Consider the following 22638-nt stretch of genomic DNA (forward strand, 5'->3'; position numbering starts at 1 on the left):
GTGCATATTGTGTATGAGGCTCTTTCTTACCTAAGAGATTATTCTAAGATAAATTGGTATACTTTTTTCACTTATTTATTTTATAAATTTAATTCTACTCCCTATCTTGTTTGTAAATTGTAATATATGCTTAATTTTAATTCTACTCCTTATCTTGTTTGTAATATATGCTTATTACTATGTTACTCGTTTTAATAATTAAATGATGTAAACTAGTTTTTTCTCCATTTTATTCATGCTAATAATTTATATTTACAATTTACATTGTACAAATAACTTATCTTATTGCTTTTAGTTTTTTCTCCTCAAATTACATAAACAAATAGTAATTTTTTTATGGAAGTTTAAAAATGGTGGCACTAACAAGGTCACTGGATCCACAGGAAAAACAAAAAAAATTCATTCATAAAATGGATACTTGTTTTGTTCTGTTGGAATATACAACTATACATCCAGAAAAAAGTTTATGAAAGAGTGAGAGAATACTAAAATGGTGGCACAAAATAAAAATCTGAAAAGGTTTGTTATAAAATGGAACACAGGAAGTAGAACTGAAATTGAAATTAAGCATCACTCTCCTTTTATGTACACATCTCAACAAGGAATAGTATTCTCCGACCACCGCCATGTGCCGGAGCGACACCGTCATTCAGGTGAGCATTGTCGGGTCGGGTCAACTCTGAGAATGATGGTACAGAGTACTAAACACTTTTGCTCTCATTTTAAGAAAAGTGAATACTCCAAGTTCCAAACTTTCCCTTATTCTTACTTTCTCTCTTACTTTTTCTCTTCCATTTCAATTTACTTACACACTTCACTCCTTTCACCCTGCTTTTTCTTCTTCTATTTACACCCAATTGCAATTCAATCAATCAAATTTTAATAAAACCATATATTTTTATTCATAAACAAAAAAGCACCATAACTAAAAATTATAGAATGGAAGGAAAAAAATCCATTTTTTCTTATTGTTCTGTTCCTCTGCTCTCACTGCATAATAACAAAACAAAAAAATCACATTTTTTCATTATTTTGGTCTTAAAAATTATCTCAAACTCTGGAACCCCTTTACCTCAAATTCCTTCTTTTCCCACATTTGTCAGAAAAGTTTCAATTTTGATATTATTTGACCACTTTATTGTTCTATAAGTTCAGCTCTTCCCAGAACCAGTTGTTTATTTTTCTTAATCTGTTCATTTATTCAATGTGGCCTTTTTTTCTTTCTCAATCTGAATAAGTTATCTTTATATGCTTTGTGGAATTTCAATTGGTGTATAATTGGTAGAAGTTGTAGAAATTTTGATTATAAATAATAAACAAAATTCTTTGCTGACATTGTTGTGATGGGTGGTGATGGTAGAGTTGAAGTTGTGAGTGGGAAAGGGTGCTCAAGTCTCTTTTCATCTTCATTCAGAGGCTTGAAAACAATGGAGCCATTTTCTCCTTCTTCATCCTCTATGGCTTCAGAACAAGTGCACATGAGATCACGTCCTCCTTTTGCTGGTCTTGTTATATGTGTCACTGGTCTCTCTAAAGGTTTGGACTTCATGTTTTTATTCAAATTTTGATTTTTGGTGCATTTGATTTTGTTTCATTTTTCTTGTTCATAATCACCAACTTGCATGCTTCTTATTTTGTTTAAACTTTAGATGTTCATATAAGAGGTTTAGAAGGTGTAATTTTGGTTATCTATTGAATTGATAGTAGTTATAGAGTTATATGTTATTGTTTGGCAGAAGCAAGGAATCAGGTGATGGAGGCTACACAGAGATTAGGTGGTCGGTATAGCCCCGATTTGAATCCACAATGTACCCATTTGGTGGTTCAGATATCCTTTACTTTTCTAAGTATCATATGAATTTTCTTAAATAATGATAGCATATACTGTCTTATACTCAACGTGGGAAATCCATGAAATTCTTATCTTCTATTTTTATTGGTTGTGGAAGAGAATTAAATTCTTATCTCATACTTAGAGTGGATCTCTCATGAATCATGGTAATGATGGTTTCTTGCATTGTTATTCTATAGTACATTTTGTAGTTACTGGTTCAGTTCTGTCATGGGATCTTTAACACTAAGTACAGCTTTGGTGGACGCAAGTTTGACCATGCGCTACAGCATGGAGCAAAAAATGGTCTCTTCATCGTCACGTTGGTTTGGTTTGTGGATAGTGTCAAGAAAAATGGTAATTGAGCTCATTTGTTTTGTGATCCACGTGTTTTGGATTTTGGTTATTTTTTTCTATGCTTGTACTAAGTTGTTGCCCCTTCTTATATTTTGCATCTTTTCACCTCATGTTGAATTGCAGCTGTTTTGCTGAACATACATGTTAACCAAAGCATAAGTCTGATTGTATTTATAAAAATGTATATATTCTGATGTGATTTCAATTAGTAGAGTTCATTCTGATTTTTTCTGTATGAACACTGGTCTCATTTTGAAGAGATTGTTTAGCTTAAATTGATATTTGATACATTGAGCATTTTATTATATTCTATTTTTTAATCAAACAATCCATCATATTTGGCAAACGTCAAGTTGCAAATCTTCAAAGGTAAAATTGCATCTTGTTGCATTCGATCGAAATACAACACCAACCAAGCCTTAATCTCATTAGGTGGGGTCGGTTACATGGATGGAATGATGCCATAATGCTCTATCATAAATCATGTTCATGACTTCATGTATTGGTTAACAAAATAACAGGCATAATAAAAAAGGTGCCTTCATGTTTGGTGTACTACTGTATTTAGTCATATAAATTTTCAGTATTAGTGAGTGGTTTTAAGTTTCATTCTTTGTTCTCTCTGATCTCATATCAATACTAAAATAGCACAACTCAACTGTTGTAGCTAGAAGGTTTTATGAACTTAAATGATACATGTTTGTAGTAGTAATTGTTATGACCTGAATGCATTTTCTTTTATTTGCTGCAGTGAGGTTGAGCGAATCACATTACAGTGTGAAAAGCTATGGGGATAACAGTATGCGCTTAGATGAAAATTCTTCTCTTACTGCAAAAATCCAAGAAACCAGGCATACTAATAATGTTGAAGAATTTCAAAGGTTTTCTGGGAGAGAATCTAACAGAAGTTCGGACTTAACTTTGTCTGGTTGTTCCATCTATGTTGATCCAGTCATTTCATGTGAATTGCGAAACAAGGTAAAACTACGTATTCTAACAATAAATATCCGGACATTTTGTGATTATACTAGCTTACGTTATCGATTCTGTTTATTCATTGGATAGTCGGTATCACTTTCCTGTTTCATTTAAGGTCCGCATTTAGATCGTTTACACGTTTGATAGGTTGTTGAGAGTGCCTCAAGAGAAGGTGCTAGTTTGGTGGAACAATGGTTTGTTGGCTGCAATGTTAGCCATGTAGTGACTGAAGGGACATCCATCCAAAGATATCTTGGATATTCTAGTAACCTCATTACAGTAAGTGCTTCTACATTGTATTTTAGTATCTGAACATTGAAAATGATATTTTCGAGTCATGCAACTTTTTGAAGTTCACGTTGTTTGAACCACAAATTCACTTTTTTTAACTGCGCCCGTATATCTTCTAGAAGACATTAATGTATTACTATACCCTTGGGAGGTCTCTATGGTATTATTCATGTCACAGTGAAGTCATTTGATATATGATATGTCTCAGCCTCTGTGGATTCTCAAAACAGCTAAGGAGAAATCCGTGCAAAGGCTTGTTCATCTGTCTGCTGATTTGGCAAGGCAAGTTGGCTTGATGCTCGAAGACAATAATGACTTTTCGGGGAAGGTAGTTTCACAATATATTCCTTGACAATTTTGAAATTTATTATTCTCTTATCTTCCCTTGTACAATTTTGAAAAACCAATGTTTGCGTATATCTCTAGTCATGTTCCATCTCATGCGATACTCAGATGTGAGCAAGTGTGTGGTCGGTATATGTTCTCATTTCCAACAACAAACTCGAATAAAGTAATTAACCAGTTAAATTTGGAAGGCCGATACCATGATTAAAGTTACTAGTGATACAGTGACCAAAATGAATTGGATAATTGACACGATACGTCGTTATTTCTATCCTGAGATTGAAATGATTTAAGACCATCACACATTTTGCTCAAATTAATTTGTAAAGCTAATTATTATTGTATGTTCTTTTAAGTATAGCACAATGGATAACTTACTTTACCTGTAAGATTAGTTAAGATGTGGACCTTCATGTGTTATTAGGGATAAGTTTGTGTTATTGGATTTAACTTTAATTAGCACATAGTGATTGTACTTTTTTCTTACATCATGGTACTAAAGGCAGCACATGTATTGTTAAGCAATAGTCAATAGTCAATACCTTCATCTTATGAAATTGTTCTATAAACTTACATGTTAAAGCCCTTGATTTTCCTCCCTTTTGTTGTATTGTGATATGTGTATTATTGTCATATAGGAAGTAATAAAGCAAAAAGTCTGTGGCGATCTACATGGCGGCGAAAGTGAAGTTAGTTACGAAGAAAGACAACAGATTGTGAATTCTGCCAAAATTGGTGTCAGAAATCGGCGTGGTCGTCGAATGCAGGTAATTCTTTCATTAACTTCTGTCTTTTATGTGGAGCTTGACCTCAATACGTACCTGTTATGGTCTCTAAAACTACAAACTCTTGGTATACCTGATTTTCATAACAATACTAAAGATTGGAGCCATGGATTGAATGTTTATTTGGTTCGGTCATGGCTTTGCAGACTTGTCAGACTCCGATACATCCGATAATGCCCAACAATCTTCTGGACTCCATTTGCTGGTCAATATCTGAGCCAACTTCAAGTGCTTCCATTTACACAGACTCTTCCAGTGTTGAAGATCCAAGTCATAATCCTACTTCAACATTTTTTGATGCAAAAGAGGATGGCAAGGACTCAGAAGCTTCATTTTCAAACTCCACTCGTCCACTGACAGAAAGGTTGTTAACTCTCTCTGGTAGTTATGACAAACTATTGACATTCTTGATCTTTTTTCAAGTTCATTCTATTAAATTTATGTACACAAAATGTTGTACAAAATATGCATATCATTCCATGTTGAAGTGCTAATTAGTCACTTGGAGAGACCACAACCTCAGCTTATCCTTTTCATTTTTGTTTTTGCAGTGAGAAATCTGAGTTAATATTCAAAAACCATTTTTTAACTGTACTCTTTCCGATCGACCGATTTGCTGAGATGGGTCCTTCATCAAGAACATTTTTCAGCAATAATGGTTTTACATGTCTTCAGGTGTTGGATTATATACATGCATTTTATCAGGTACACCATGCCCTATTGGCTTTCCCTTTTAATCTATGGTTTATTATGTTGCACTACCACTAATCAAATAATGCATGTGATGATATACTTAATGATAGGAAAACATGTCAAAGGAAGAAACAGAAGCTGCAATTCACACTGATTCAAGACATGCAGATAGGCTTAGATCAGTGTACTCTAGCAAGGAAACAGCAGAGAGTGGCAAAGCCATTTTCAAGAGGATTGAATTATTGGGTAGTCGTATAAGTTTTGAAATGTTGAAACGTGTAAGTGGGGACAACAACTCCAATGTATATGAACTATTACTTAGGGCATAAGGTAATTCAACTGAAAGTTGCAATGGTAAATGACCAGTAACTTTACAAGGATTATGTATGTAACATGATGATATTAATTTTGATGGAATTTCTCACTGGTAGTTAAAGGCTAAGATCCTTTGCACTTATGTAGAGGAAAGGAAAATGTTTATTTTAGTGCTAAGAGAATCAGCCTCCTTCATTTAAAGTAATGCGTCCAAGTGAAAGTATACATGGTTTACATTAAGAACAGCTACTAATAAGAAGTACATGCAATATTATTGCATGAAAGTCAAGTCACATTGAACATGCAGATTTATGTTGATAATAAATTAACCCTCTTAGACACCCCCAAAGTAATCTTCTTTGCATTTTTGTCTCAGTCATTTTTGCCACTTATTTTGTAATACTAATACTAGTGCCACAAGTTTGCACCCACAAATATAACCTATGATATTGTACCATTGATCTGAGACAATTGTTCAGATCAATGGCACAAAACATAGTGTATTTTGTGGCCACAAAGTCGTGATGCTAGTTATTCATGTTCCCTTCCTAACTCTTCCTCACTTTGTACTCGATCCAAACCAGTAAAAACAAAGGCTAATCATTTTTACTTCGAAGAAACAGAAAGGGTAGGGTAATCAGTTATCTTAAGTTTTCCCAGCCGATGTAGCTCATAAAGCATTTGAAGTGCAGCAGAGTCATGTGAGGTCTTCTTATCGGGTCTAGCCTCTCCTTCGCATTCTAGAGCAGTACCATTGGGTATGCATAAGCTAATTTTCGACACAAAACAGTTTTGTCCCTTGCTTCCTTCCAGCCCTTCACACCCTTGGAATAGAGATCTGTTACAGACGATATTGTCAGATTACACCTTCCTCAATCGACATTCAGTATTTCAATAATAAAAATAATAATATCATTTAAAGCCTATCATTATTTCATATCGAACCAAATAGTTGATATGCACGCGGACACAACTATCCATGCTTTATCTCTTCTTTTCTCCCCCTGGTCCATATTAGCTATGATTTGGATAGATATGTATCCATGAAGTATCGGATACATAACGGATATGGATACGAGAAACAAATTAAAATATCGGTGCATTGCATTATAGCATATTAGTAGTACTTGAACCAAGAAAGTGTAAAAATTAGGGACATGATTCGCCTGTCTTTATTTGTTTGGAGAAAATCTGAAATGACTTTAAAGAATATCAGAAATGAGTGACGGAAAGTACAAATAAGTTGGTGGATTTACCTATCCTTATATTCTGTTGAATCAAATTCAGGCAATGGCCACTGTAGTCTCTTGCACAGTTCATATAGTGCGCTTCGAGGTCCTCCCTTCTTCATATTAATTGAGCCAATAACTGTAAAACATGAAGAATCCACAATGAAGTTAATCCACAGGTAGTTTTGAGATTAACTCCTTGGCCCGGAATAAATAATGGCAAGGAATCAACCAAGACTAGTGCAAAAGGTTTAAAATGCAAAAAAGAAAGGGTAGAGAGAACTATATATATAAATATTCCAATAAAGATAAAACTGGACCATGAAAACAAATATGGTGATGTGTTATATCTGAAGTGAATTTCAACCAACTTGACTAACTTCAGATGAATATCTACTTTATTTTCTCACCACATCAAGCTGAAAATAAACATAATTTGCTCAGAAATTGAGACTACACCACCTCAAACAAACTTCTAACACATTGCCAGCAATATTTATTATTGATTTTAGATGTTAAAGCAGGAGAGTAATCACTGAAATAATTCAGATGACTCACTGAACTGGAACTGATATTTTCAGTTCTTCGTGACAATTTTAAAACCTGCCAGAAGTATATGCATTGCTAAAACGAGGCATACAACAATTGCATGTATGCTCCAATGCCGTTTTCTTCTCAAAGTCTCAAAACACTGAACATGTGAGACCATGAATGCATCAGTTGATGGAGAAAGAAAGAGACATAGAAGGTAAGGGGTGAGGAGAATGAGTGACCTAGGCATTTAAAGAAGAAACAAAAACGATAAGAAAAATTCTCCAAGAAGTAAACATTATGTCATTGGAAGACAAGGCTCGCTATCAAACTCAGAACAAAAGTGATTGTGCAAAACCTGGAACAGAAGCACCGAGGTTAGAGGCTTCCATGGAAGTGTCTTTGAGAGGCAGCAAACCAGTTCGTGCATTTGCAGTTAAGTTAGTTTCATCCACTTTGTGCCTTTTATATTCTAACTGTGCTACTGGCTTCAAGGAGTTTTCATCAGTAAGACCAGAAGCATCTCGTTTTCTCTTTGACATGCTACTGCTATATGAAATTCCTCTCTTCTGTAACATCACAAGTATAAGCCAAGTGGTCAATGAAAAATAAATAAAAACTAACAAGGAAGGCCGCATGCAATAGTATAAAAAAAACTAATGAACTCTACAAAATAATTTCTACATAAAACTCAAGCCCTTTCGAGGCACTTTTTCTCTCGATAGAAACTGTGCTGTTAAGGTGGGCAGAGCATACTCAGTGAGAATAATTGTGATGGTTCATTTCTGTATTTAGTCCCAATGTAGGCACTAGCCATTTATCCTTGCCTTGTTATTGAGTATGGAATTCTATCCTGTGGCCTTTTTTCTCAGTTAGAGAAGATGAGCAGTACAAAAAATTTAACAATTGGAAGAGGAAGAATTAGAAACTAACCAGGAAGAAAAATCAGGTGAAATATTTTAGTTATTTTGTTCTCTTGTCCAACTAGAACTAGATGTTTTAATTTTAGGCATGATCAATTTTGTGAGCTTATCTTTATCCATTCTATATCTTCTGGAGTGCACATTTCCGTAGTGTGTCTGAATAGTTGCTAGTTTTATTCTTATCTACTATAAAACTACCCCATGTTACATGATCAGGAACGATCGACTGTTTTTTTCTTCCTCGGAAGCACCTATTAGTTTCTTCTTCAAAAGCAAAGAGCTCTAGAACAGCTCCAAAACTTGTGTGAGATGAGAACTAACATTACTCTAAATAAATACTTCATGGAACAATATTATGACAACTTATATAGATAAAGCAAATAATATATATACACATAGCTTAAAAGAAAACCTTAGAATCAAAGCAGAAGAGATTCAGAAGAGAACAACAAACCTCAAGGTCCTTCAACAAATGAAGAGCAGCATCTCCTTTCGCAGTTTTTGCATTTTGCCCCTTTCCCTCCCGAACCAACAAGGTATTATGCAACTGCACACTAAGCGTGGCATGCACCATGGTTCCTTTCTTTACACAACTTTCTTTCACAAAACACCGAAGAGAGTCACATAATTCATTTAATTCACGCCACGGAGGCAGTTCAAGTTTATCAGGAGTAACAATTGGAGATAGCAAAGGGTTGAAAACTTTCCACACTTGATCAATATTGAGCTTGGTATCAATTAGCATAGCCCCAGCAATACTTTCGACTAGATCTCCAAGTGGCTGTGTCATATATAAAAAATTATCACTAAAGACCATTCGTAGCAAAACTAACAATGGCACAACATTGACCAAAAAAATCCAAATGCTGTTAAAACCACATTTTGGGAATTGATTTTATCCATAAATGAAACTCCTTATTTAGAAATTTATAAAATATGAACTTATTTGATTTTAAATCCTTTTTAAGTTGAGTGCAAAGATAAATTAGTCATATTTGGATGGATTTGAGTAAATTTGATTTAAGTTTTAGTTATCTGTTTATGATTTTTCCTTTATTTACAATAACTTTTTTACCTATCGTCCTATCCTAAGTAAGAATAATACATACCTTACAAAATTAAGGATACTATATTTAAATAAAATAAATTCAATTCATCTTTAAGGTGCTGCAAACATGGAAATTGATTCGCAAATCAATCCAAGTATACTTTTCGTAATGAGTTTCAACATAGGAACTGGTTTCTAAACAAAATAAAATGAATTCAATCTTATAGTGATTCCTAAACAGTGTAAGGGAAATTCTAATAACGACGATATACATATTTCTATATGCAAAAGAATTATACATAATGATCACCATAAGAACTAACCTTGGGAGCTCTAATGCCTTGGAATGATCTAGTATTGTCCTCTGATTCAGAAATGACCTTTACATAATCTGCAATCTGGCTCCGCAATAATTCTGAGCCATGCAAAAGGTGCAGGTGAAGGTTTCTTCTTATAGCAACTTGAGCAAAATTTTCGTTACTGACAGAAGCGGAACGCAAGTCAGTCAATTCTCCTGGATCAATATCTGTGTGGCTCTGATAAAGATGGCGTGTGATAAGAAGGTCCAGTACTGAGTCACCGAGAAATTCAAGCCTCTGCAAAACATTCAATAAGTTGAAGGAGTATTATGTTAAGGAAACTTCACATGTTAAATATTCAATAAATTAATCTAGGATTGGTTGTTACTTATAAGAGGAATATGCGAAATTTCAGTTACCTCATAACAGCAGTCAATCCCAACTTCTTTCCCGGATACATGTGTCATTGCCTCCAGTAAGAGTCCCTTGATGGAAAATTCATAACCAATTTTCATTTCAAGGCTTCCAATCTCTTTAACTTTTGGCACATATGCATGGAGAGACGCAGCAGTTATGGCTTTATCAACCAAAGAAGGTTCAAGTTCAGCATCAATCCCAAGCCACTTCATCACGTGAAGTGCAGCAATTAATCCACCAGCCACATAGTACCCCCCCCACCTGCTGAATTCGAACATGCTTTCCAATGTTGATACTGATACATCCATATAATAGACAACAGATAATATTAATGAACTAAATAAATGCATTGCATATAATCATATTTGTTAGAAACAAAACACATCCATGAGCCTGCACGTGCACCTAATGATTCATACGTAGGTTTTTTTAACATGTTATCGAAGGTTTCAACACATGTCAAGAGTTTGATTGTTTCCCCATTCAGATTTTTTTATAACAGGTGGTCTTCAACCTTAGAAGGGGAGACAATATTCAATATTGGCACCATATAGTATTAACCTAGTGGGTCAATCCTTTTGGTTTCTCATAATCAAGTGCAATAAGACCAAAAAAAGAAATCACCATGTATACTAGTTTCTTGACTGTAGATAAATAATAACAAGCACAGTAAAAGTAACCTGCAATTTGTGATCTGTTGCCCGTTTATGTAGGGTTGAATTACAAACAGCCAGTGATCGCATGCCAGATAATTGTCCTTCATGTTTCTTAGGATATTTAAGAAAGAGGTGACAGCTCACCGCATATTTCAGAACAGAATCTCCAAGTAACTCAAGACGTTCCATTGAACATTTTTCAGCACATCTTAAAGTTGTAAGTGCTTCTAGAATCTAACTTAGGTAAAAAGAAAAGAAGCATTAGATTATCATAATGAACACAGAAAATAAACAAAGAGTATCTAATCCACATAATTGGACTATATAGGACAAACCAGAGGGCTAGGAATGTTGAAATTGTTAGTTTGGCCACCTATCTCTTCTCTAAGCTGACTGGATAACATGAACGATTGAAGATTATGCATCAGTGATGGTAGCAAGTACATTGACCTCAAAACGTCTCTTTTAACATCAAGAACATAGAGAAGCTCAGGTGGAATGTAAACATGGGCAGGCATCTTCGATTGTGCCAGGCCAGTTTGTGATGTCTTGTCCCGACCATCTGCTCAAGCCGGAAGATATCAGACTCTATGTTTTAAACATAGTAAACTGGAATTTCCAAAACACTTTGATTTGTTACAAAATAATGAATATAAGTAGGCTTACTTTGATGCAGGCTGGTATCGTGTGTTTCTTACACTTGAACTACATTCTAACTACTAACAGTGTTATTCTCAACAATTTCATGATTATTATTTATAATTTACCTCACTTAAATTCTTAAATTCTAGTATTCAACATCGGCACCAAATAGATTTTAAAAACTCAAGCTCATCTTTTTTGCCTCTAACACATGAATCTTCAAAAACCTTATGCAGATTGAAATAGAGACATGAAAAAATAAGCAATTATAGAGAATGTGTTGTGTAACTGGAGAGAAAAAAACTAAATAAATGCTGTATGTTCAAGGATTAAATCATTGAGCTGGAGAAAATAGAAAATTAGAAAAGTTTATTTAATATATTAAGTTAAGCATGCACAGGACAAATGATTTAACAACTTTCAGTCTAAATATAATTGAATCCCATGGGGTAAAATCTGAAATCCAATTCCATGACAACTTCAGAGGAGGAGTAAAACGTAATTGGAAATGAAATTTCCTTGAAATCATAATACAGAAAAGTCAAATAACATTAATTACCATAAGATGAAAACTTCAATGAGAATTAACAAACCTTCCTCGTGGAAGTTCAAAAGAAGATTGTGCGCATTATGACTTTGCTTCAAACGTAACAAATGTTGCCCTGGATGCCTCAGCGTAATGCCATACCTGATCAACATTGAGTTGTTTAGTCAACTACAATAATAATCTAGCGGTAGTAGGGCAGTAAAGTAAAAAAATGGTGGAGAGTGGGGTAAAGTAAAGCATGCACCTTTTTTTGTAGTAACCTGAGAATGTTATCGGTTCACCCCCAGACTTTTCATCGTTGCCATCGAAGGGACTTTCAGCGGATAGGTTGATATCTAATTCCACAATACAATAGATTCTGCCGGTGTGAATGGCCAAAACAACCACATCTTTGAGAATATTAACATCAAGCATGCAATTAGCAAAGTAAATGCTATTTTTATCTTGACTTTCCACCTCCATTGGACTGGTATGACAAGGTGACGTGATTTTTGTGTCATCACTATCCTTACAACAATTCCCAGCAACCAACAAAAACTTCTTCCTCAAAAACTCAATAGCAGAAGCACAAGATTTGATTCCAGACCAATTTATTGTCAATGATCGCATACATGAATCATCCAGTTTCTCAAGTGGTAGAAGCAAATACAAGTATGTTGGGTTCCATAATGTATTTGTGTCTTTTTGAAGTAAAAACTCCCTTCCTCCCCTTGCTGCTGATTTAGACCGAAGCACCAACCTCCCAAACAAACCATTGAAAAAAAGCTCTTGGAAGCATTTAGCATTCATCATCTAGAAGATGAACAGACAACAAAGCATAAGTTAACTTTTAGAACAAACTCTGACTAATACTCTATTCTACTATGAATGAAGCATTGTTATGTACCTGTTCAGCATCCAGGTCAACTTGCCCACATGAAGAGACAGAAGCCTTCACCATCTTTGAGATTAAATAAAGATCTACCTCCATATTTCCAACATCATCATCAAGCTTTGACTCAACCAGAAGAACAAAGCCAGAGTAAATTTCACTGACGATATTACATGTGAAATCAAACTTATAGGCATGAAATTTCGTGCCATCAAGTTTGTCTCCCCATGTACCACATAATGCACGAATGCTGGTTGTGCCATGTAACTCCTTTCTTTTTGTGGTTCCTCTTCCTTCAAATGCAAAAAGCAAAGGAAAATCAAAATGCATTAGCACAAGTAACTGAGTACTTACACGAACAAAAATTTGCTAATGCCACAACTAACATAGCAGAGGTCCAATAACGGGCGGCCTAGTGCACGAGGGTAGATGTATGCAACCCTACCATCGCAAGTGAAAAGATTATTTCCAGGATTTGAACCCATGACCTTCAAGTCACAAGGTAAGCAACCTTCCCTATGTGTCGAGGCCACCCTCTTGGAGTCCAATATATCAAATAAATTAATCAACGAATTATATATACCTGCACCTGAACTCGATTCTTTGTTTTTCACAATAAGATCAGCTTCTGAAGGCTCTTCTTTAATGAGAGGGACAAGATGATCATTTAAGGCGCCCATTTGATGCAGCTTCTTACAAGCTTCTAAACATACAAGATGCCTTGCCAAATGAACATCCTTTCCTGAGGGACCAACTATTACTTGGAAAGCTGCATTAGGCGGCAATGTTAACTTACATGTGTAACCCCCTCCCATAGGCTGAAACTCAAAAGTAGGCTTCACACGGGAGTACCTAAGTAAGTCAGAACACAATTTATATTGCATGCAGAAGTTGTTGGTAAAAAACATGCTTCAAAAAGTTAAAAGGCAGACAAGAACGGTAGGATATGCTCTTACTTATCATGTGGTAGCTTTTCGCAGTATCGATTTATAAGTCCAACACTAGAATCTAAAGTGACTGATGCTCCAGTAGAATTCACATGGTATGCATTTGTTTTCCCTACAGTAAACACCCTTAAATTAGAAGCATTGTGGTCTTTATTAGTAGCTGCATTAGTCATGGAGCGCTCACTCCTGATGATGTCAAAAAGTTGATTTCTTTGCTTCAAGTTTCCCCTGAAGATGCAAGAATAAATAAAATTAATATATTATACACTAAAATAGTATTCAGAGGGATAAAGAAATCTTCGATGTCATATACATTCTAAATTGGTCATAAAGTAACAAAACCCTGACAATCAGAATACTCACCTCTCCAACATCACAATAAATTGGGAGTTAGGCTGCCGACATCTTCCCCGAGATTGGACATAACTACGAACTGTCTTGGGTAGGTCAAAACGTATCACACAAGAGCAGTTTGGCACATCAATTCCTTCCTCAGCTACATCAGTAGTAATTAATAGATTGACCTACATAAAAAGGATTAATAACATATTAAGAGATTTTCACCATGACTTGTTTCATATCATATGATGCAATGACCAAATACCCCTCCAGAGCGGAAAGAATCCAATATCTCCTTCTGCTTTTTAGGAGTCAGCGCATCGACTGCAGTATTGCCTCCAGTTATATAGGATACTGTGAAATGAGATATCTGGGATACTTTCTTTAGAAATTTTTCCATTAACTTAGCTGTAAGTTTTCTTTCGACAAAAATGAGACATGACATCTTGCTAGATTCTCTGCAAACATACAGCAAGATAGGTTATCAATTTGTTAGGATACACAACAAAACTTTATTCAATGTATATATGATCAGTACAGCAAATCCATCGTTCCATACCCAAGCGACTGGAAGATTTTAATAAGTTCGAGTAATTTTGGAGATATGTGTCTCAACTCTACTGCCTTTGAATAATCAAATTCAACCTCCGAATTCTTTCTGTCATCTGTGGAGGCAATAGTTAAAAATTAGCTGCAGCAAAATGATAGACTGTGATGGACAAACAAATTCATCATAGACATTTAAAGTGTTATTTATCCGAAAGCTGTCTAAAAAGGCATGCTATTATAGTTATTTGGCTAATTACAAACTGAATAAGAAACTGATAACCTAAATAGAGGAGGGTCTCGACCATTCTAAAGCTGAGAAATATGACTAAAACTCATTGTTGACATAAAATCTTGATCAATATTAAAACATCAAAATAAATCTTGCAATGTATTAAGGCAAAGAGAGTTTGTAACAATTACATTAAGTATATCAGTGGCAGAAACAAAACAAAAAAATAACAAGAGTGGTTGTGTGTATTAGACATGAATACAAGCAATCTAAAAGAGAATGAAAATTCGGAATGACAAAAGGCCCACATAGAAAATAAATAAATAGACTCTATCAAAAAGCATACCGAGATGGAGGGATTCTTCAATTAATTGCATTACTTTTTCCATGAAAAGTTTACAATTGAGAGAAGCTTTTCTGTAAACTTCACAGCCTCCTATAATTTTGGAGAAATTTTCGTGATACATTTTAGCAGCCTGCATAAACATGAACAAGCTATCAGTAAATATAAATATAAAAAAAACAAAGATTAAACTATAACCAAAGAATCTGGAGGCTAATCAATTTCTACATGTACATAAACCTGTGCATCTAAAATATGGTGATATTTCTCAATATCAGGAAGACTTGCTACATAGAATAAGTGATAAAACCCAAAAAACGAATAAAAAATGAACGAAACGGAGAAACAAGTTAAAGTGGTCAAAGCTGATATTTGTCATTCCTTTTATAAGAGACCATGGAATAGTTCAAATATAACCCGAGTTTAAAAACAGATTAACACTGCCAGTTTCAGCACTCTTGCTTAATTTACAAAATACTAATAGACTTATCGTCATCAATAACCCTTTGCTAAGTACATCTCAAGTTATGTCAGATTTGATCTTCCATTAAAAACAAATACATAAAATTTTCCAATATACTTTTCTTTACAGCACAACCTTTTTTTCACACAGTCAGAGATTTTGATAAATACCTCATAAGCACATATGGGTCCAAGATCTTCAAGGCAATATAAGATTTTTTCGAGTTTATTGAACATGCCATTATGCAGTTTCTTAAATTTATAATCCACATCCTCACGTAGCGTCAAACTTTGCAATTCTGAGAACAATGCATTGAACTGTCCAAACAGATTAGATTCAGTCAGTATCCTTCACTATAATAAGATAATGAGTACAGAAAGGAGGGAGAAAATAAAAAAAACAGCGTGTTTTTGGCATAGCCATATACATGACATATAAATACCTCGAACAAGGCTTCAATCTTTGACTTCAACCTCAACACAGGGTATTGTGCTTGGTCATAATATCTACAACTCTCTTTTGCAGAAGGGATATGTATATCTATTTCTTTCCTATCTTCAACAGTATATCTCTACAGAGACAAATCCAGTTGGTATAAAACTATAAATATAGTTTTTCACATGTGCTCTCGTGAAAATAAATGAGTCAACTTGAAATTATTTTACCTGAGAATCCAAGATGTATTCAAGTTCTGATATTTGACCCTCGCAACCCTTGGTAGAGGAAACACCGACTACAAGACATAATACATAAAAAGTAAGTCTTTACGACTCTGGACTCCAACAGACAGTGGAAATACGAACACGGTATTAAAACCCTTTAAGAGAGGAAGCAGTCATTAAAAAATATGTTTTTTTAGAGGGAAGAGTTTTATCAGGAGGCAGGGAATAGATCATGGGATTAATAGTTTAAAATTACTCGATAAATAAGTCTGTCAAAAGTCTCAATTTGAAGAATTATTTTGACTTAATGGTCCCATTTGAAGCAGAGAGAAATTGCATATCCAAATTTAATAAATTCAATGAAATTGAAGCAATGAGGAAATAAAACTGGCATATCATGGACATAAGGAGAAAAAAATCATATTAAATATATGCATTAAAATCATGGTTGTCACTATAATGCTACCCTAATAGTGAATGCATTATAGCATCAGATTTGATAACAAAGTGATAAATAACTTCAGAGGATAAAGACTATGAAAATTGTGCATGCAAATAATGAAATAAAAATAATAATCAAATTTTAATTTCAACTCAAGTTTAATAAGATCAATATCAGTGTTGCCCGTGGCGGATGGGAGTCCCTGGCGGTTGTCAAAATTCAGCCATGAAGGCATTGCGGATGGCGTTGCATGCAAATAGCGGACATCATAATGGCAGTTGACAAAAAATAAATAAAAAATATAACATAATAGGAAAAATAAAATAATAATACAATAACATAAAGTTTAATAAAAATCACTAAGTATCAATGTCTCATAACATCATAAGATCGGTAAAAAGTAAAATAAACAATACTAAGAAGTATTGTAAAGAGCCACAACTAAAAATCAAAGCAAAACACAAATATAAAATGCAAAACATTCATACTGTGTTATCCTATTTTTGGAATACATCGTGCTATTGTTAAATAATCGTCTTAAATTTGTATATAAAGTAAACTGGAAAGAAAAAAAAAGGAAGTAAACTAAAAAAATAATACACTGAAAAAAAAAGTGGGAAAAAAAGTAATCTGGAAAAAAAAAATTAAACTGGAAAATATATATTTTGAAAGTAAATAAAAAAACAAAATTAAAAAAATGGAATGAAAAAAAGATAAAGAAATGAGAAAACAATAAACAAGAGAGAAAGAAAAATAGAGAAAGGAAAACGCAATGAAAAGGAGTTAAGAAACGTGATTGTGGCGACAGTAGAGGCAACACACAACAAACTCAGTTTTTCGAGAGATAGAGGCAAAAAGGAGAAGAGGCAAAAATAGAAAGGGGATAGGGTTTTAATTTTTAACACATGAATGGGCCCAAAAAACCCATCCCAACTCAATTTAAAAAAAAAAAAACTGACCAGCGAGCAAAAGGCGGACACAGCCGCATGGCGGGATTTCCCAAATGGCTAATGGCGGTAGCCTAAAAACGCCACCGCCATGGCCGCTATTGGGCAACACTGATCAATATCATATAGCACATTATTCACATATATCAAAACAGGGCCGGGTTCATTTTGTAGTAGACAAAGAGAACCTCCTAACATAGAAAGATTAAGAAAACAATAAGAAATCCACCTGGAACAGAAACTCCAACACAAAAGAAAAGGCCTCCATTTTTCATAGATCGACACAAAGTAAGGGCAGATTGAACTGTTTTTTCACCCTGAAGGATCTTTAGTCCTATCTGACACTTTTTATTTTATCAAGCTAGTTACTTTGAGGGAAGGAAATTAAACTCAAGATGACAGTTTTTTCCCGGTACCAAAAGTGGCAGAATTTTCAAACTGAAAATAGCAGCACCGAGTATTAACAAGCTTAAGATTTTTGCACTGTCATCGCCGATAAACATTGGGCTTCATAGGCTATAAGATTCATTTTTCCAATCAAGCAATTTATCTCTATCAGCCAGTATGTAAAAGGTATTTAAGATGCATCCCCAATTTAGGAACAAGGATCTTCTTATCTCAAAGTTAGGCTATGTTATATGACAAACGAGGTAAAGACTTTGGCGAGATTGTACACCACATGCCACAAATTGAAAAATGTCAAACATTCTAATAAATCTGTTAAAACAATCCACTTCAGCAATTCAAATTAGTTGAATCAAATGAAATAAGTTCTGCCAGTTTTAGACAATTATTCGATTTCAAATCAAGTTCTTTTTCTTCTTGTTACAGTATATAGCAAGAGCATCACCAATTCATTATGGACATCCTCTCTCCATAGATTTATTTTGTTCTCATATTCATCAAATTATCTATATCTTGCTTCTTGAGTGTCTCTTTCTTTATTTTATTTTTATTCGTAAAGAGAGAGGGAATACATTTTACAACCACCGGTTACTTGTCAAAGTTAGCACATGAAACAATTACCTTTTTTACCTACTGGTGATGCTGTCATCCCAAAAATCTTTGGCTTTTCATTAGCTTTGTGATAGAACTCCTTCACCAGCAGGAAAAAATATTCATTTATAAATATTTTCTCTTACAGAAAATAATGATAATGATAGACAAAAATAGTACACAAGAAATAATGTATGATCAGAGAGAAAAACGAAAAAATCGATGTTTTTCAATCACTCACTTCCATTATTTTTGAATAGGGATGTTTGCCAGTTGCTCGGTGACATTCATCAATAATCATCAAGCATATCATTTCTATACTTAAGAATGCCTTTCTTAAAGCATCCAAAAGAATTTGGGGCGTCATAACCAGTACCTAAAAGAGAGATATCATATTCATGATAAGTTAATAAACATAGAGCAAGTAAAGAATATTCAGAAGTTTATCAGCATAATATATGAGATTAGTTGTTAGTAAAACATGTTATTGAGAATTGACATTCATGTCAAAGGCTATTCGGAAACTAAACTCAAAGCCAAAAATTATAATCTCCGGTAGTAAAAATAATTTAGTGATGTTTGTAAGCAAAGGGCAACATGCTGCTATAGTAGGCAGCCTTAACCATTGTGAGAGGTAGCAACAACCTTAACCTTTTCGCAAAGGCTTGATTCCGTGATGTTGGTAAATAGTTGACACGGATGAATTAAAATATACTAATAACACACGGGGGTTGCTCGGAACTTTCGAGCATTGGCCCTTTACTTTTATACATGACAAGGTATTTATTAAATAACAACAGTTTCACTAAAACCATCTTTTTAGCATCTTTTAATATATCCCAGCACCAAAAATCATTGTTTTAAATGTCATGAATCCAGTGCAAATAGCATAAATAAATTCCTCCTGTTATCACAAACTAATAAAAAAAAACGTATAGCTTTTCCCCACAACCATGTTGTTGACATGACTATTCATGGCCGAAGTTGAGACAAGTAAATTTCAATCATTAATGAATTAAATATTTAGCAATATATAATAAAAGGGTGAGCTTTGGCGCAACAGTAAGGTCTTGGTCACAGGTTCAAATCCTAGAAATCGTCTCTCAGCTGACGGGATAAGGTTGTGTACATCCTACTCATCACATACCCCAGCAGGTGAGAGACTCGTGCACTGAGACCCATTTTAGATTAAGTCTGCTCTAAGCTCTCCAGCTAAATACCATCAAGACAACCATTAATACTGCACAAATCTATGATAATAAAATCCGCCTCAAGTTAAGGAAACCAAAAGTAACCCTTTTTTATTCTTGGAAAGGGGCTACCGCTGTGGTAGCTCTTACGGAAACAGCAGGGGGCCAAAAAAGAGATGAAAGGGGAATAGGAAAAGGGAGTAAGGGCGAGGGCGACTCTAGGAGTCAAACCTAATCACTCGACTAAATGTGTCGCGACTCTAAACAAGTTGACCTGCATCTAGGGGACAAACCAAAAGTAAATATGTAATGATAGTATTAATATCTTCATAAACAGACATACATCATTTTCACTAATCTCCTTCTCCCAGATTTTTAAATCCCATGTATCAACTCCTTTAGCCCCATAGTACTCCTCAACTTTAAAACCTGTAAGATCTTTTATATGTTTAAATTGCTGCAAAATGAAACCACAAACACCACTTAGATTTAACATGTAAATGAAACTAAAAGGAATCAAAAGCAGAAAAAAGAAAAGATAAATTTAGGGAACAAGCCTGGTTCACAAGATTAACAGTGGGAGCTAAGAAAATAATCAACTTTTTAATGTGACTAGAGTTGATAGCTTTATGAGCTTCTTTTATGAGCATCACAGCTACCAAAGTTTTACCAGAACCTGTATCCAACACTGCTATTGTATTCCTCTTCTTTGCAACTTCAAACACCTCCAATTGATAACTATAGGACCAAAAAAACCCAAACCACATAAATGCAACATTTTTATTCTCATCAAACACCAAAACCCACTATATATACACACACATGCATGAATGCAGATAAACATATAAGGAAGATATCCAAGGTCAATCACAAAGAACAAAGAAAAGGGGAAAATAAATAAAAATACAAAATTTATTACATGAATGAAGAGAAGTAAAGGTAACACCTTCTAGGGTCAATGGGGTTGGGATTGTTGGAAGAAATAGATTGAGAATCGTTTTGATCAATCTCTGAAGAACCCATTTTAAATTCTGAACAATGGTGATGGAAAGTTTCAAACTTTATAGTGTATGAGTGATGAGAAACCAGAAATCAATGAATTATGGCGTCGGAAACAATCAAGTAAGAAACTTTTTGATAAAAGCTAGAGTCACAAGAAGAAGCAGATACAGATACTAGTAGAGAAAAAGAAAAACAGAATCTTTGTACTCTTTTATTTAATTAAAATTATTTAGGGTATTTTGTTTGAGTTTAAAATCTATGCACCATTATAAAGTTTTTTATACTGTCAGCACATCGTCCACCATTGATTTGTAATACTTTTGTTTAAAACTCAATACTAACAAACATATGAATAGTTGAGATTTGTTGATAGCTAAAAATCATACATGGTCAGTGTATACATATTAAATCCATTTTGTTTTTGTTAACTAATGTATTTTAAAAAAAAATATAGGCATGTTGGGATTCTCCATTTAATAGATATTTCTTTTGAGATATTATTTACCTTATTCTAAACAGAATATTTATAATATTTATGCTAGTGTAGTGATCTTAAAATAATTTTAATTAAAATTAAGGCAATCATACTACAAATGTGATAAATAAATAACTCATGAATCATATATCATACAATAAATATGTCACTCACACTCTTCATATGTCAAAATTGATATACTTTGTCTTTTGTCTATTATTTATTTTTCTGAGAGAAAAATTGAATCTATTTGTTTTTTAGTTAGAAGTTTAAGAAAATATTGATAGTTGATTTTGCTATGTGTTAATAGATATAAGTAGTGAAATAATATTAATGGTAGTTTAAAAAGGACAAAGAGTAAAGATAGAAAAAAGTTATGAGTTAAATATATTAATTTATTGCATTAGTCAACATAATCATATACTAAGAGAATATACATAACAGAATTTACACTTTGTTTATATTTCTTAATGGAGCAAATGAGTTTGATTCTTTGACCATACAATTCCCCATTATACCATGTTGGAGCACGAGATTAATAAGCATGGCATGCACTTGTGACTTGTTGCTAACAATTCAAATTTCCATAAATGTTTTTAGTTCGAGTAAGTCTTGAATGAGCCCCGCGAAAACTCGATGTAAATAAACGAATTTTTGTCCTCCGTTTCCGAGCTATGTATCCTCGTTTAATTCTTGTCATTGAATAAATGAGACTACATGTAATGGATCTTGAAGTACTATTTCCACATCCCCTGACCAAATCCACCCACATTAAGATTACTCGTTAAAGGTTGATCGAGTTTGATAGGTTCACTTTTTGAAACAAGGAGTTCTGGTCCTAGAGGTATAATATCAATTATGTCACGCCCATCTGATGCATCCACTATAATTATTTCGTATCCTCCTTTTTTTTCCGTATATTTTGTTTACTATACCAGCTGCTGTAGCATTATAAACATTTATTATTATTCTTGCTCCCATCGGGATAAATCTGACCCCTCCCCCTGTTCCCGCCTACATATATAGGATATTTTAAGAAGTGAACATCTCTCTTAGTAGCAGGATCTGGGGAAAGAATAGGAAAGGTTATTTCACTATATTTCTGACCGGGAACAGGGCCTATCACAAGAATATATTTTTTTGTGGGACGGTAGCTTTGAAAAGACAGATTACCTATATTTTCTTTAATCTCGGGAGAAATACGATCGGGTGGGGCCAATTCAAGACCATTAATGTTTTTGCTTACTAGAACCATTGGGAATACATGAAATTGGAGTATCTATAGAACTTCCTCCA

At 34.1% G+C, this 22638-nt stretch overlaps 2 protein-coding genes across 4 annotated transcripts; one reads left to right on the plus strand and one right to left on the minus strand.

Moving 5' to 3' along the window:
- On the plus strand, window positions 551-5705 carry LOC109343800. 3 transcript variants are annotated; one of them, XM_019582279.1, is made up of 11 exons: window positions 551-653; window positions 1361-1536; window positions 1737-1828; window positions 2086-2188; window positions 2940-3166; window positions 3314-3445; window positions 3666-3785; window positions 4441-4569; window positions 4731-4951; window positions 5139-5292; window positions 5391-5705. In XM_019582279.1, the coding sequence occupies exons 2-11, from the start codon at window positions 1428-1430 to the stop codon at window positions 5607-5609; spliced, it is 1506 nt and encodes a 501-aa protein (XP_019437824.1). In that variant the 5' UTR covers window positions 551-653; window positions 1361-1427; the 3' UTR covers window positions 5610-5705. The 3 variants fall into 3 exon arrangements, with proteins under 3 accessions (XP_019437824.1, XP_019437822.1, XP_019437823.1); XM_019582277.1 differs by lacking the exon at window positions 551-653 and having other exon boundaries at window positions 1263-1536; XM_019582278.1 differs by lacking the exon at window positions 551-653 and having other exon boundaries at window positions 1265-1536; window positions 4734-4951.
- On the minus strand, window positions 5983-21034 carry LOC109342446 (endoribonuclease Dicer homolog 3b-like). Its single transcript, XM_019580429.1, has 25 exons — window positions 20812-21034; window positions 20423-20603; window positions 20209-20322; window positions 18917-19051; window positions 18706-18775; window positions 16294-16361; window positions 16071-16199; window positions 15799-15945; window positions 15169-15298; window positions 14604-14709; window positions 14310-14502; window positions 14069-14229; window positions 13715-13933; window positions 13342-13610; window positions 12774-13051; window positions 12132-12679; window positions 11934-12028; window positions 11034-11260; window positions 10676-10932; window positions 10045-10378; window positions 9650-9922; window positions 8733-9059; window positions 7714-7924; window positions 6852-6963; window positions 5983-6433 (listed from the first exon to the last, which is right to left on the minus strand). The coding sequence occupies exons 1-25, from the start codon at window positions 20886-20888 to the stop codon at window positions 6202-6204; spliced, it is 4893 nt and encodes a 1630-aa protein (XP_019435974.1). The 5' UTR covers window positions 20889-21034; the 3' UTR covers window positions 5983-6201.

This window comes from Lupinus angustifolius, chromosome LG03 (assembly GCF_001865875.1).
Source record: "Lupinus angustifolius cultivar Tanjil chromosome LG03, LupAngTanjil_v1.0, whole genome shotgun sequence".
NCBI classification, from domain to species: Eukaryota; Viridiplantae; Streptophyta; class Magnoliopsida; order Fabales; family Fabaceae; genus Lupinus; species Lupinus angustifolius.